Genomic DNA, 16,962 nt, shown 5'->3' with positions numbered 1-16,962 from the left:
AGACACGCTGTAACCATGGTAATTCTGCACGATGATGCCTAAATGAAAACTCATTTCCGTCCAATGACGTGCTGGTTTGAACTGAATCAAAGTGCAGCTGCCAAACTTAACCTTGCTATACTCTCTACCTTTTCCGCCTCACTTCGTTCTATAGCTAACCATCTCTCCACCGGCTGATGTCTCTTTCCCTCTGATGCCCCCCCCTTGTCTCCATCTCTCTTTGTTTGGATGCAGTAAGGGTAGGCCCTGTCAGTGTGTATTCTGTCAGTGGGGAAACAGCAGGCAGAGCGCAGAGGGCCTTTCACAGAAGCCAAACAAAGACAGGCATCCGAGAAAACACCTCAATGTTCACTCTCCCTGACTGCACACAGACAACCATCCGCAGCCGGTATGTGCAATATAGAAATGCACTGGAAACACACACAACACAGAAACAGACGCACAATACTGCCAACGCATCCCGCCCACTGGCCGAGCGCTGTCCCTTCAGTCTGGCTGTCACCGCGTGCCACTGTCACACGGCTCATGCCTCGGCCCCTTCCCCGACTTTGCCACCGACATGTGCTCAGCCCATTACAAGGTCCCACTCATATGCACTCTTGTGAATGCACAACACACTGTGCAAACACACACACACACACAGCCATGCTTGCTGCAGTCACTGTGTCAAACATACCCACATCACACTGTGTGAGGAAACATGGATGGGAGTCTTTAGTTTCCTTTAGCTGTAACTTTGTTAGTTTAAATGTGAGCATTCTTGTTTTCATGGTTTGATTTAATTTCTATTTAAAGTGTTGCCAATAAACAACATACACAAAAAGGATGAGAGACGACCCAGGCTTGAGAGATGCTGGATTGACGTCCGATCCAACGACGCTCAGCACCAGGTAAAAGTGAAACGCTGCAATTATTATTATTAATAATAATAATACTAATAAAACTACTACTACTAATAGTAATAATAATAATAATAATAATAATAATAATAATAAGCTTAAACCTGTCATATCTAGTTCACACAACAACATTTCTAGCCCTAGAAATATTTTCAAACAGCCGACATATTTTGGAACTAGCGGAAAGAAGGCCCACATCTAAGTCAAATTGGCATTCAATTTACAGCAGCCTATGAGTACCATGCAATACTTCCAAAATTTGATGTGAAGGGCTTGCTGACATGTCACCCCTTCCGACTAGGTATCTAGAATATATAATATATGGAGAAGAATCAACGGCAACTACAGCCAATCAGAGCAGACCAGACATCCTCGTCAGGGGTTTCTCTGGGTGAAAGATTGTGTAATCGCTTCATGTCCTCATTCAATCATGTAGTTGTTAAGACTGTTAAACAGCAAGTTGAGTTTTATCAACTGCACAAAGATCGGAGGATTTTCTAAGATGTTATTCCGATACATATTCCCTGTAAGGAGCCGTCCTTTACAAACCACGTGTAACCTAAATCACAACGGGCACACACTAATAATGCAGCAGGTATCTTCTCTATAATTCAGTGGCACTGTTCATACCTTGTGTTTGAATGCATATGAATGCATATCGGTGGATAAGTGGACAGGTGTCCCTGAGAGCCATTGAGATCTGGTCACTACAGTCTAATCGGAGGACAGCCTACTCTACGTGTGAATTCCTACAAATTAAACTGTTTCCTAAATAACGGCTGTCCATAGAGAATGAACATTTTGAAAAGTGGGCCATGCACTTCGGGTGACTCGGTTTTGTCTGGAAAACACAAAGCAAGAGATGCAATCTTTTTTTCTTTTTGATTTCTAATTAATTCTTGTCAGACCAGACACAGGAAACACGTTTTCAGACAGAAATTATCTCTTTGTTTGGGAAATGAAGAAGAGAAGTGAGATCGGATCGCGTGTGGTCGCTGGAGAAGCACATATGCTGATGCCAGGTAGGAACAGGGCTTATGTTTACGGGATGACCAGTGACCACACATCGATTGTTGTATACTGCCTCATCCCTAGTGAGGAGCAGAAATGTGGCCACCCATGCAGGCAGTAATGGAGAAGTGGTGTTTTAGATGGACACATGCACACACTCCTTGAGCTGCGCTGAGGCCGTGCAAACAAACTCACCCAAAGCCCCAGGTTCACCGGGATGGATGACCTTCCTGTTCATGCTCTGCTGAGCAGCAGATAGATCGTGCTATGTTGGAGGGGTGCACTCCTGTGACCACTTGTGAGAATGGGTGTGTTTGGCTGTGTACTGTGCAAGTATGTCCGTGTGTGTGTGTGTGTGTGAGTGCAACTCCCCAGTGGAGGTGTTGCTGTTCCATCCACCCTCTGGAGAGCAAAACAACAACTTGTCCTGACCACAAACTAGACCCTGTCTTACCGCCCACTCACCCAGAAAACAAATAGAGGGCAAGAAAGAATGTGGGTAGAGACCCACAAAAAAAATGAGTGCCTCTCGCAGCACGGCAGCAGAGCAGACGTGCCTGGCAGTGACTTACGGGGCAATGGGAACTGTCAGGAGCTCTCTTAGCTCATGTCAGTTCTATAAAAAGAGAGAAAACAATAAAGAAAATATGAAAAATAATCCCGAAAAGACTCAGATGTGGGATCTGGTATCAAATATTAACATTACGTGAAGTGGGGGAAAGAAACAGCTGCAAGCGTTTTCAAGCAACTAGATAACTCTCTTAACTCCAACCGCGGCAGTCGTTTTAAGTTAAGAACAATCTGACGCATGATTACACTTGAAGTAAAGTGCAAGGAGCCGCTGTTGAACGTCACCTTTCTGACGAGTGTACAAATAATTTAGAGTGTTCAGTCAGAAACATTTAACTGTGTCCACGGAGAGAACAAGATACATAGACGTAGAGAAATAGAACCAGAATTCTTTTACTTTTATACTGTATATAAATCCTGGAATATACAAAAACAAAAAATAATTCTAAAACACAGATAAAGTGGTAGATGTAAATCCATACTTACAATTCAAATGCATTGTGGGAAAGTTGTTCAAAATGGAAATTTTTTGTACAACATTGAGATGTGTGTTTGCAAAAGTGAGTGTGCATGACGATTTAGTGCGTGTGTGCGTGTGTGTGTGTGTTTGTGTAGGTGAAGCTCCAAAACAGTCTTCATTAGGCTGCCGGAGAACTGCCGGTCAACAATCAACCATTAATTAAGTGTCAGAAGCACTTAACGGTCAAACACGCTGGCAGCCAGTTCTCATGGCAGACGCTCACAACATTTACAATCTGCTCACACGGACGAGCCAGACCCACCGACATTCTCCAAGAAAACAAGTAAACACAGTCAGTGACTTCGCAGCCGTAAAAGCTGAACTTCCGTTTAACTTAAACTAGGTTCAGGTTTGTGAGGCACATTCAAATGTGAAGCACTTGTTCTTTGCTTCTTTCTCGTCTAGTGTATATCTGTCACAGTGGCTTCCTCTGCAGCAAAAGATCCACGTGAACATCCGAGATAACATGAAGGAGCCAACTGTTGCTCTGAGCTGCTCTTCATTTGTGCCGCGACCTCATCGGACCCGCCGTCTCCATGACAAAATTAGAATGGCGCTCTGCTCAAGCAATGCCAGGTGTGTAATTAACACCCCCAACAACCGCCAGGTCTTTTTATTTTTTGTGTGTGCGCGTCTAAATTTGCTTTGGCGAAAAAAATCGGTCACGTCCTCTGCAATCAATTGCGGCAACTGCAGTGACATTTAAACGATTTACGGAAGCTTATGTTTTCTAGAGAACTGGAACAACGTGCAGCAAAGCCGCAGAGAAAATTAAAGAGGGCGGCATCAGGTTTACAAAGCAAACATTGTTTTTGTTGGAGGGTTTAATTGAAATCTTGCAAAGCTACACTGTTGAATTAGTTCCTCTAAAAATAAAAAAAAAACAAATGTTGAGGGAGTTGATGAACCTATTTCACAAGGCCAGGGTTTTGATTTTCTATAAAGCAGCAAAAAATAACGGATGATCACAGGCAAACACACACGTACACAGCTTCGTCTGCAGGAAGTTCAAGTCAGGACGTTGTGTGGAAAGACGGTGTGAGTAACAACACAGGCGAGTCAGCGCTTGAAGGAGTGCAGGTTTAAGTAAACAAAAAAAAAAAGTAATCTGAACACGCCTGCAGCATCACAAACACTGGAGGAGCCACACAAACACTGGACTGTGGCCATGTCTGGAGGCTTCTCCTGATGTCTTACAGTAGCTTTCTGTTCAGGGCGCTAACAAACTCGTACCCACTTCCCAGCTGCGACCCAAATTGCCACTGCTTCCTGTGGCGCTATTAAATCACCAGCCAATGATCGAAAGGAATTAAGTCAACAATATTTGCATCGGGATTCGTTTTTTTTTATGATGGCGCTGAAAAGAAAATTGCCTCGTTGCCGTGTTCCCTTTTGAACTCCCCGCATAATTAGAGGTTGCGTTGTCATGACAGCACAACATGCTAATACGCTGCACCTATCGCACAATTGTAAATGAGTTTAAGTATGATTATCATTATCACTGTTTGAATTATATCCCGGCATCGTTAGGACTCAATGGAATCATCGAGGCAAATGGGGAAAAAGCCAGTTTGGAAAATCTTGTTACTGTGTGAGAGACTGTAAGGGGGGGGGGGGGGGGGGTGATTAGCATGAAGACATAGAGGCATCAGACGCCTTCTTTTCAGAGCGGAGGAGAGGCTGCTGTGCATATGTGCATGCATATATTCATACACACACACACGCACACGGAAACAGTTTGATATTTTTTATGTTTTTAAGCCATTTTTTAAGATTTTTACTGGAACAATCGCACACATGAATGGTACTGGAACCATTCATGTGTGCGATTGAGTGTGTTTGCATGTGTGTGTTTATTTTTTGTGTGTCAGTGTTTGTATATAGTCTGATAGGCACAGATATGCTAGAGCGCAAACGAGCGTCAGGCCCCTACCTTGACCGCTGACAAGTTATAGCTGCATAGGGTCTCATAAAGACAGACACCCACACCCACACCCACACCCACACACACACACACATACACACACTCCGGGAAGAGTGCATTCACACCCATCTACATGGTGCAGCTCCTTTGTATCTCCTCACATTCTGCGGTGTCACACCTCAGTTGACGCACATTCCAGAAGCAACAGTTTCACGTCGCAATTGGATTTGATCAATGATCCGGATCAAAGAGCATTAAAGCCGTCGTCGGTTCGAGGTGCTTTCTCTCCCGTTTCTCCCGCTGACGCAGAGCTCCCCTGAGGCATTTAAGGTGAAGTGACACTCAGGGAAAAGACACAAGCCGTCAGAGAGGCAGCTTCAAACAGCAGTGTGTGAAAGATCAATTAATTTGTGGATTGGAGCCAATCACAAAGTTCACCGCATGCAGATATGACACCTGCTGCCGCTGTGTGGTCCCTGTCAGGGGAATATTATTTCAAACTGATTCCCTTGCATTAATAGATTATACTGTCTGATGTGGCTACTTCTGTGCAATTAAAATGTTTAAATCATCATGACACTTAATGTATTTCAATAACATATTCGATTCCAATGTAGTTTTATTACATAAATTCAATGAAAAAGGTAATTTTTCATGAAGTGTTTCCATCATGTTGAGTTTGTATGAATAAACCCTTATATGCCTGACTTGAGACTGATTTGATTCAATACATTGTGTTTAATGTTTATATTTGTGTATATGTTCCACTTCAATTAATATGTAACTTCATATGTAATTGAAATACATAAAGTCCCGCTTATTTTTTGAGTAGCAATGTACATAGGAATAACAGAACCGTTAAGGATCCCACTAAGTTACGACCGTGTGACGGTTTCCCGGCAAAATACCTGGAGCCTGAAATGGAATCGGCTGAATGTAACTCACCCATCATTCATTTTAATATCATCATCATCTGTGCTTTTACTACTGTGACATATCACGACGTGTGCTGAGAGACAGGCCCATACGCCGATGTGCTGCCACCGTGACAACTAGCTTTCTATAACTTGCATGACCTGGTTTATTAGTCCAATTAAAACACAATTAAATATTATTGATAGTTGGATATTTATTTATGTGTTATAGTGTATAAAAAAGCAACATTAAAAACAGGAGCAGTCACTGACTTCAATCCAAACCTCCATCTCGCAACCTTTCAAGGCTCATTTGATTCATCTATGTTAAATTAAGTGCATCTTCAGTTTAGTTCCATTGCAGCCGAACCTCTGCTTGTTTCGACATAACAGCAAAGACATGACTATAGCCTGCAGCTGTTGTTCTATGGAAGCACCAGTCTCATATTGAACTAATGGTGGCAACACACCCATGCATACATGCATGTGCAGGAGCAATATTCATATTCAACTATATTTAATGAGTTTGCATACATTACAAACATATAGCATTAGTAATCTTCAACCGGCCTGGTGCTATCTAAGTACGACGCTTTGTTTACATCTTGTATGCATGTTCGTTCATTTTTTAATTTCTCTTGTACATCAATGATTATTTCCTGCTGGCGGCGACTGGGCATGTTTAATCTGTAAGTAGCCCGCATGGTTTGTAGCCAAATATAATCTCTACAAAAGCAGTCCTCCCTGCTAATATTGCGAGGAAGCGATATGCTAATCAAAGTAGTTTAATCAATCTGTGTGAATTGAGTTTTGGCAAACAATTGCTTTTTGCGAATTGCTCCTAATCGCAGCGAATTCTACCAGAGCGAGCAGCAACAGGAAGGCATCACTTAGACGCTCAGCGGGTTATAGAACCCCTTCAACCCCTCCGTGTAAATGAAACACACAAACAGGGGCAATAATACACCCGCTTAGTTAAAATGTGTGTAAGTCCCTGTGGAGGGAGATCAGGACAGATTTAAACCTGGTTTATACTGATCGCTCGCCTTTGTCATTGCACGTTCGCTTGGCCAACTACTCGACTTAAGAGGGAGAGGCCTCATTTTTCAATTAACCAGCGGACTCATTCATGCTTCATTGCTCTGTCATCGCCCTCATCAGCTCGGTCTCTCTCTCTCTCTCTCTTTCTCATGCCCGATACGAAAGCGGGGCGGCGGCGGTGGTCGATGGCGATTAGATGAGACGCTATTGTAGATCGGTACCGCTGGATGCAGTAGAAGGCGACGTTCCTGGGAGGTGGCTGACTAAATGGTGACCTGACTAATTCACCATATATTCATTGATTGGCAGACTTTTCTTCCATTCTCTATTCGAATGCTCCTCTTTGAAGCCCCCCATCTACATTATACAGTTCTAGGAATACATAGAATACAACGCGTTTATAATTCATGTCATCTTCAGAACTTACATGTACTGTTAATAAGGTAGAAACATGTACATCCTAATTTCTTCCCACTATTTTAGACACCTGCAGTGACTTGAAACTAAGGAGGCAGACTGCTGGAGTGTTGCTGCAGGGCTGGCTGTGTTTTTTCTTTCGGCTGACCCAGTTGGGAGGCACATTGACTATGCAACTAAGACACAGACGGAAGAGAAACTTGGCAACACATGACTTGATAATCATCACGGTGATTTAATATTCAAGGGAGAGAGGCAGAGCGAGTGATAAAATTAGGGAGAAGGCAACGGAACATGGGGGGGCGGGGGGCGCCGAGGGTTGAGGTTCGAGGTGTGCAGCAGGAACAGGGGGGGAGGAGAAGAGGAATAAGGAAGGAGAGGGACAAAGATGGAGGGAAGGAACGCAGCAAGACATGAAGGGATAAGACTTCTATTCCCAGCAGATATTTTTTTTAGAAGCTCAGCGCGTGTTTCTAATTCCCTTTGCCTCTGTGCGACTCCTTCTCTGTAGCTACAGATTAAACATGAATAAAGAGTTTGCAAAAGAAGATGGTGAGGAGGAGAAGGAGAAGAATGAGACGGAAAAGAGGGAGTCGGGTGGTTGCCATGGCTACGCGAGGGGAGAGATTCCAGAGTGGTCTCAGCCATTACGCAGTGTGTTGGGAAGATGGACTATGCAGCACTTAGGCTTATTGCAGTGTGGGCTGAAAAAGAACAGATATCTAATATAGACGAGATGGGGCTCGCACCAAAATGGTGGATGGTGAGCACTGGCCTAATAAAGAGAGGCTGGAGAATACAGAGGTTTTACTGCAAACCGATGTGCCGAGAGAAGCCAGGCAGGCAGGCAGACAGAAAAAAAAACATGTATCCTATTTGAGAAAATTGTTGGACATCTAGTGGGTAGAAATTCCGAAACACAAGAGGGGTGCACAGACAACACATGCATGTATGTATCTGCACCGACACTTAATTAAAGCTAGATTCATCCTCCCCCAGTACAGCCAAGTGCAACCACTCTATTCCTACAAAGCCAAGATAAACAGCTGTTGTCTTTGGCCAAGCAGTGGGCTCACATGTAATGATCAGGCACAGCAGCTAAAGATAGGACAGCGGACGACTAATAAAGACTAAATTCCAAGCTTGTCCCTGTAAAGACCCACAATTAATGACAGACGGGTCCGTTTGGTGCAGAAGATTAACGTGTGTGCAATTTCTACAGCAACCACTGTAGACTACTTGATAAATAATTCAAGATCAGTATATTTTTGATTTAAAAAAAGGAATATTCATGAAAGTATGTGGATTCACACCAATTTGTAATACGTGATGAGTTCATATTTCCCAGTGGGGTGGTTCTGATATTACTAGGGAGTGTATCACCAGGTGGTTGGAGCCAATCGTTTGGGGTGGTGGGGGCGATTCCTCTGCAGTAGAGCACTGGATGATTGTTGCACGGGGGAAAGCGTTATCTACAGCGTTTATGGAGAATGACAGAATCCACAGACCAGCCCTGCACAAGACCTCACAAGAAACATGACAGACTCCAGAAGGCTGCAGCCAATGCCTGTGGTTCAGGAGGAAAGACCCCAACTGGGCCCCAAGATGTTAGGGACACACACCCTGGGTGGGACCCAGGTCTGATCTGCCTGTGGTGGGCCTTCCTTAGAGGAGCATTTATTGTGATTAAGAGGATGAAACACCCGTAGACATCAAGGTACACAACTGAAGATATGTCCCTAACATCAGCTGGTGTTTGGCAACTTAACATCAAACTACAGCTGACGACCTTCAGATATACAAGAGATACTTTCCATCTTGTCAACATTCTAAAAAGCTGAATAATGTCATCGCAGACGGTAAAATTTTTACGGATGTCAAATAATCTCCGCAAAGAGTGCTGTCCTCCTCTTCTTGTTGATGCATTCAGTGTCAATTTTTTTAATATAAAAATTCCGGTCTTGGGATTTCATTATCAGCACCAATGGCAGGATGCACACAGGAAGCCCTTTCTCTCAGTGGAGACGAGGGATGGCTGAGAGGGGCTGGCAGGATTGGAAAATATTTTTAGGTCATTTTGGTTTGAAGAGGTCGGCATCTTAGCTCATCCATCCTATGAATTGCCTGCTGCCTATTTGTATGTATGAATTCCAAACTGAAGTTTGAATCAGAAGAAAATGTAATACTTAGGCTGATGACGCAGCAGAATCATCGACCATGACGTAACCAAGTTGTGTTCTGCGTAATGCTAACTAAACACAAACAGCACTCTTTGTTCTTCAAGACATTATTGTAAAGTTTTTTTTCCTGAGAGGTAAACGTTGCACGCCCCACTTGGCTGTTTCGTGTGGAGAAAAGAAACAAACCTGACCACTGAGAGTATGTCCTGCAAATAGCATTAAAAAAAAAAAATTACAGCAATAACAAAGATGCACTGATATAAATATAATTTGAAAAGCTTTTTTTATTGTACTACTTGGTCCATTAAGGACTATATAGCTACACTAAGGAGGAGTTATTGACATGCAGCAATAAGCTGTGCTCACTGTCAGACAATAAAAGCAAATTATTTACAGTAGAATTAAATTATGCATATAGACTTGAGGTTTCCATATCCCATTTTATTGCTGTAAAACAGGGCAACTTGCAGTTAGAAGCGAGGGAAATAACTGGTCATGCACTGAGATATTTGTTTATAAGTATCTTTGGCTCAAATGGAGTGAAACAAACTGCTAAAATGAAAAATATAACTATTGTGGAAACAGAGGAATGTAAATTGGCCAGCAGAGCTCTAGCTACATGGACGACCATGAGAAATGACTGAGGGAGTAAATACAGGACAAAGTATATCGGATTCAACACGGATATGATTTCAAATTACCACCCGAGGAACAACAGATATCGGCAACTTCCTGAAACGATACACAGCCTGATCTGTGATTATGTGCAATCTGTGGTTGTTGCTTGTTCTTCAAATGATTTGTGCTGAGGGCAGGTGTGAGTCCGTCCTTTCACACAAACAAGAAAAGATTTGTAGTGAACTTATTATGCTCATTATTTGGGTTATTACTCAAAGAGGTTAACATGCTCTGATGTTTCTACTCATTCTGTCCATAGCTGCAGCTCCTCCTTTCAGCCTCTGTCAGAAACGCTTGGCTGTACCTCCTATCTCAACTACTGTTTCACTCTAATCTATTATTTTCATTCTTCTTTTTTATTCTTTTCTTTTCTTTTAGTTTCTTACTTCAGTTTTTGTTCCACTCTTTTATCTAGCAGTTTAGTATCATATTCATTTAAATTGTTCTGTCAATTAATTTCTTTATTTATTGTATTCTCCATTTTTCAATGTGAATTGGTCGCAAATAGTTTTGAATTTGTTTTTTTAATGTCTGTCTTATTATCATATCGTCAATTTTATGTAAAGCACTTTGAATTGCCCTAACCTGTATTAAGGTGATATATAAATACATTTATTGATTGAATGATTGCCTTTGCTGTGCATGACTGGGTTACCGTAGACTTTGCAAATGTGCCTCATTTTGATGTCACGTGATATCACGATGTTCTGTGAGAGAAAGGAGGTGCAGATTTTTTAAATACACACAAAATATGCTTAATCTCTTCTCTAAATGTTGCAGACATTAATCAATATTATATACATATGTCACAGAAAATGACTACTGATATATTTCTAAAAAATAACTATTGGTCCGCATGGAAAATACCCCAAATGCTGCTTTTCCCATCCTGCTGATTTTTGGCTTTTTGTTATTCTAATCAGAAAGAAGATGTAACAGGTCTATTTCCAGCGTAGTGGGATTTCGGTGGCACAGAAAAGTCAAAGAAGCAACGTGTGCCATGAGGAAATTGTCAAAATGGTTCAAAGGACGCAGAGAATAGAATATAACAGAGTGTGATGAAGGGAAGCAGAAAATGGCCGGGGTTCTGCTTTATCTGGCGATTGAGGAAAAGAGTGCTACGACTCATAAACGTGCATATCCTGTGTAAAATGAAAAGCTATCGGTGGGAGCCCGTTCGGCTTCACATGAACTGACACTGTGCTCTGCAGATCTCCTGTAATCCTCAGTGCAGTATCACCTGTCAGCACAGCAGGGGGCCCCTGGCTCTCCCCATGAAACACAGGTCATTGCGGTTGGTCTCGCCAGTGTCATGTGAGGTGGGTGACAGGTAATTATGGCTTTGCACACGTTTCCCATGGTGCTCAACATGCCTGATATCCCTCATCCTGTCTCCCTGGTAACACAATCTGATTACATTATTCCCTGAGCTCCATTGATGTATGAGCATGTCAAAGACTGGAGTGTATAACTGCATGTTGCGTTAAAACTACGGAAAATGTATAATTTAAAAAAATACTTGCAGCTCCCGACAACTGTATCAAGGTCAGAACGTATACAAGCAACTTTTAAGCACTAAAGTAAAGACGCCCCCCCAGTGGAGTTAACAAACAGTCTCTTTCCTCCTGTATCTTTTGGTTTTTATCTCGTCACGCAGTGTGGTCCGAGGCGTCCCGAGTCGGCTGACGTTGCTCCATCGAGCCACATCCCCACGTTCGTAATATCTCAAAAAGACTGACAGACCCCTGTCAGGTAATTAGCCTAATTAGTCGCTCGCTTGTATTTCCTTCCCTCCCCACTCATCCGGCTCGCCTTTTTTCCCCCTGCGTGGGCTTGAAGCGTGCCATCATTAATATCATCCCGCCACGGGTCATAAAGCATTCCACGTCACCGCGATAAAGGTTCCTGTCCTGGCCTGGGAAGGGAGAGACGATAACCTAGCTGGCTTTAAATTGAATAGTCTCAGGATGCAATGAGTTCAGTGCACACCGCTACCATTGCTGTGCAGTGTGAGTCACGCTATACACCATTATTTCTCCTTCACTCTTTGTTTACTCCCTTTATTTAAAAGATGTTGCTCTTGTTCTCTTAAAACCAGCAACAGGAGCGACTGAATGATCACATCATATTTGAAATTATTGCCATAAATTACTGACACGAGGGCAATGAGTCACAAATCTGAGAAGGAGCTTTTGTGCCTCATCACACAAGTAATTTGACATTTGTGTTAATTTCATCACATCCATATTCATGCTGCAGGAAAGAAAAGAATAAAAACCATAATAACTTTTTTCTGAAACCAACATAGAAGTTGCATTACCTTCATAGACGGCTTTAAATCCCTGCCCGCTGACTGCGTAGTCAGAGAGGAGCCACAGTGTGAGCCTGGCGCCCGTGCTCACAATGGGTGAAGGCAGCTGGAACCCCGTTAACCTGAGAAACAAATGGACAGAAGGACAATAATGATCAGTCAGGACAGGGAAAAAAGGTCCAATCAACAGCCGAGTTGGTCGCAAGGTCAGGTACGGAGCCCGCTCGCTTCCGTCAGGCCAGCTGTTCCCTCAGGCATTCAGGGAGAGAGCGCTTTGTGTAACGAGGCTCTGAATCATCCACAAATTATTAAAATGCCAGGACCTCAACAGGAGAGAAAACCTCCACAGAGTTCTCTCCCTCGGTGGAGAAAGAGCAACTGCAATCATATATCCACAGAATGAATTACAAACACACTGTGGGAAGCGACAGATGAACAAACAACAAACATAAAAACTGTCAGACTCTGAGGCAACAGACATTTCTAATAAGCAACCAGTGGTTTTCAGATGTGGAATCAACTGGAAAAGGAAATATTGGATATCTGTAGCTGTGGTGTCGATTGTGGTGGCATTTCAGCTATCCCCCTGTTTATATGGTTTGAGTCTTACCGCAACAAAAAATTGGGTCACCCAGTTTACAGCTCACACTAACACCAATAACACTATATTATTTCCTAATTATATATTTAGCTAACGTCCTAGTTTTTAGCCTATCTCTTAAGCGATAGTTGTCGACCGAGTCGGTCTTTAGGATGTGTTTAGTTTCGATGCTGCAGGATGAGACTTGGTCGTATTTGTAATATGTAAGAAGACATTCATTACTAATTTAATAAAAAAGATCATGGATAACATGTTAGTGCCCTCTTGTGGTGCAAAGTGTTAACTCTATGACGTGAGCTTGAATGATACGAGATACAATATGTACCGTTTTCAGTTTGAAAAAAATTATGAAATTGTACACTTTAAAATGTATTGCTAGCTTTTACATGGCCAATCACATGTTTGAAATGGGAATGTATGATGTAATATTTACCTCCATTGAGGAAGTACATTTTCCGTCGGTGTTTGTTTGTGTAATTAACAGTATTGCCTAAAAACTAGGCAATGACGGATTATCTCGAAACTTAGCGAAAGAATATAGGTCAAAAAAGAACCCCTTCAATTTTGGTGGAAATCCAGGATTGTTTTTTTCACACGGCTTTTTTCAATATTTACGTAGATTTTTTCAAAGGATATATAAAGTATAGATCAGGCATATTTCTGGGACTTCCCTTATAATTCTGTTACAGTCACGGAGTCAAACTACAGTGAGGTTTTTTTTGATTCACTGAGGTAAAACCAGACAGACTCCCTCAGTTTGGAGACCCTTAATAAAACACTGCAACAAGTTAACAGCCTCCGAGGGATTATTAACAAGTGCACTAAAAGGATGTTGGAAACAAGCTATATACTCTTGAGTAATGAGTTTTGTCTTATTAGCTTTTAACAGCAGGTTTCATATGTTGCCAGATTCGTCTGTGCATAGATATATATGAATGAGCATCTTGATTTACAGAATCTAATAAAGGACAATGCTGGTCACTTCAATTTTGGATCGTCCTTGAATTTACCCTTCCCAAGTGCCACTTCAATTTTCTGCTCCCACATGTTTTCTCTCACTCCCCGTGAATAACTCTCTCTACAGTCAGCCCCGCCCCTCCCTTCCATCTCTTAGTGTTAAGAGGCCACAGTGTTTCACTTATTCACATTAAGTATCACATTGGAGGTGGGGGAGGGATAAAAAAAAAAAAAGCCAAACACCAGCGGGTAAGATGAATTGGATGAAAAAGAGAAGAGGACTCTAATATATGCACGATTTCACTCCTCTCTGTCAGATTGTCACGCTGGGATATCAGCTAAATGATGGGACACATGTTCATGCAAATAGCCCCTTCGCTGACCGCAAATTGAGTTGGAAGGCAGCCATCTTGGTTGAGCAGTGCACTGCGGGGAAGGCGGGGTGGATAGAGGGGTTGAATAAAAGGGGGGGCGGGGGTTTTGCAAACTAGAAGGGATCCTTGGCACTTCCAATTCGTGATCATCTGGCAAAAACCCGATACGAGCCCCCGAGTCAGTTGGGTGAGAACAAAACGGATACCTCCAGACATCACAAAAGAAACGGGCCTCACATGTGTGGGGAGATTAAATATTGTCATGTGATACAGACTGTGGCGGGCTCTGCTGCCGGCGTTGTGAAGAGAGAGAGAGAGAGAAAAAAAAAAAAAGGGGGCAGACTCGGGAATTGCCCGCTATCAAGAAAAAGATGCGAGATATGATTGTGGCTGAGCGACACAAAAGAGCGGATGTGCAGCGCAGGTGTCTCAAGTGAGTGGTAAACTGATGGAGGGAGAGAGAGAGAGAGAAAGAGAGAGAGAGAGAGAAAGAGAGAGACATTAAGAAAAATAGCACAGTTATGGGAAAATCGTCGGGTGGTTCTCGACTTGGGAAAGCTGAGTTATCTCAGACACAAGGGCCTCTGAGGAGGAGAATGGATGGATGGGTGTGCGCACGGCTGCATCCACACTAAAGAGCAAATACTGTATGTGTGCGTTAGTGTTTGCATAAGAGCATGTGTATGTGCGCATGTGTGTGTGTGTGTGCGTGTGTGTGTATAGAGAGAGCAAAGGTCTATTAAGAGGGCTTTCCACCTGACTGGCCTCAGCATCTTCTCAACGAAGACCCTCTGCTTCCAATTATCCAACCACTGCCCATGGGAACAAGAGAGGAGGGTGAGACAGACAGGTGGATGGGGAGGGAGGGAGGGCAGAGTATATTTGAAGAAAGATGGCTGCATGGGAATGGACTGGAGATATTGTAATGAGGAGAGAGATGAGCAGCGGTGAAGAGCAGGTGGAGGGAGGGCGGGGTATGGAAAGCAGGGAGGTGAGGGAGACATGCACAAGGACTTTAACCATCGAGGTTTCCTGAGCGAGGATGAGTCATGGTGAGAAACTCCTTCACTAGGCCTCAACGCTACTCAGGGATTCATGATGGCACACACACACACACACACATACACAGACACACACCCTCATTTAATTTGAACGTTTTCCAGCATATTTATGTTTGTGACAGTCCCATCCGTCCCCCTCAAATGTGTTTTCCACCGGTCATTTGTCCTTTAAACTCAGTCAGTGTGTGTTTGTGTGTGTGTGTGTGTGTACTTGGGGTGGAGGATAAGCACAGTGCTGATACAGCTGATTGTCACCAGGAAGGAATGATGAGGATGAGGGAGGGGAAAAAAGATGAGAAGACTGAGGAAGAAAAAAGGGAAAAACAGATACAGCAGCAAGATTTTGATGGCCGAGTAGAGGGGAGACATTAGCCCATAAATGATGGGTGCTCAGAGAGAGAGGGGGAGGAAGAGGGAGTTGAAGCGCGGTGCGAGGAACAATATGTGTAGGCTGCCGTGTATTTGTTTAAGTGTGTGTGTGTGTGTATCTTTCTTTATGAGACCCTATGCAGCTATAACTTGTAAGCGGTCAAGGTAGGGGCCTGACGCTCGTTTGCGCTCTAGCATATCTGTGCCTATCAGACTATATACAAACACTGACACACAAAAAACAAACACACACATGCAAACACACTCAATCGCACACATGAATGGTTCCAGTACCAACATTAAATGTTTTTGGCAAAATAAAAATAATCTTAAAAAATGGCTTAAACATAAAAAATATCTGTTTCCGTGGTGTGTGTGTGTGTGTGTGTGTGTGTGCGACTCATCACTGGCTCTCCCACCAGTATGAAAAAAAAAAAGCTGACCGTGTAGCCTAGCAGAGGTTAAGGTGGCACTCCATTCCCACACACATGATTTAATTCCGCCAGTTAATAGGAAGACTTTCACAAGCAATTAGACTGTATCTCTATCAGCCTTCTTATCCGTTCTCTTCGGGTAAGCTGTAATGCACCGCATCACTTCTCAGGAGGCCGTGATCTCGCCTTGATAGAGTTTCATAGTGAGCCCTCAGCGTTCTCCATTTCAGTTAGAACTCGTGCTATTAAATCTGAATGCCTGCAGACGTGTCACCAGTAATCTGAGGGTCTTAGTACTTTCGCTCGAGTTCACGGGATCGCAACATCTGAAAAGGTTCACCCTTGTAGATGCGGATGATAAAATATGCCACATTTTCTTCTTCTACATGAATGGACGTCTGCTTGTATTTGGATTCTTCACATCGCATTGTCCAGCAAGTAAACAGCTCCACCGCCACCACAGGTGAAACTAGCTAGAGGGGGCAACAGTTTGTAACTCTCCCCTCCGCAGATCCCACACGCCATCAATAATTCAAACCAGGCTGGCATCCTCCTGAATGAAAAGGGCCTCACCACTCCGTCTTCCTCCCTGAAAAGAGGCGCGCGGTGGCAACGCGAGCGCTTGTTAATATTCAGACGTGCGCGACATCACAAGGTATTTGCGCATCGGGGGGGGGGGGTTGAACAGCGAGGGCGGGAGA

At 43.2% G+C, this 16,962-nt stretch overlaps 1 protein-coding gene across 1 annotated transcript in view; it reads right to left on the bottom strand.

The window, feature by feature from the left end:
- csmd2 (CUB and Sushi multiple domains 2) overlaps positions 1-16,962 on the bottom strand; it is a 260,666-nt gene that overhangs the window by 205,571 nt on the left and 38,133 nt on the right. Inside the window, exon 3 of the mRNA XM_061092731.1 lies at positions 12,475-12,587. Within this exon, the coding sequence (XP_060948714.1) occupies positions 12,475-12,587 (113 nt within the window). The remainder of the gene's footprint in view (positions 1-12,474; positions 12,588-16,962) is intronic.

The sequence above is a fragment of the Limanda limanda genome, chromosome 19, assembly GCF_963576545.1.
Source record: "Limanda limanda chromosome 19, fLimLim1.1, whole genome shotgun sequence".
Lineage (NCBI taxonomy): Eukaryota > Metazoa > Chordata > Actinopteri > Pleuronectiformes > Pleuronectidae > Limanda > Limanda limanda.
This window is presented reverse-complemented; position numbering and strand designations above follow the sequence as displayed.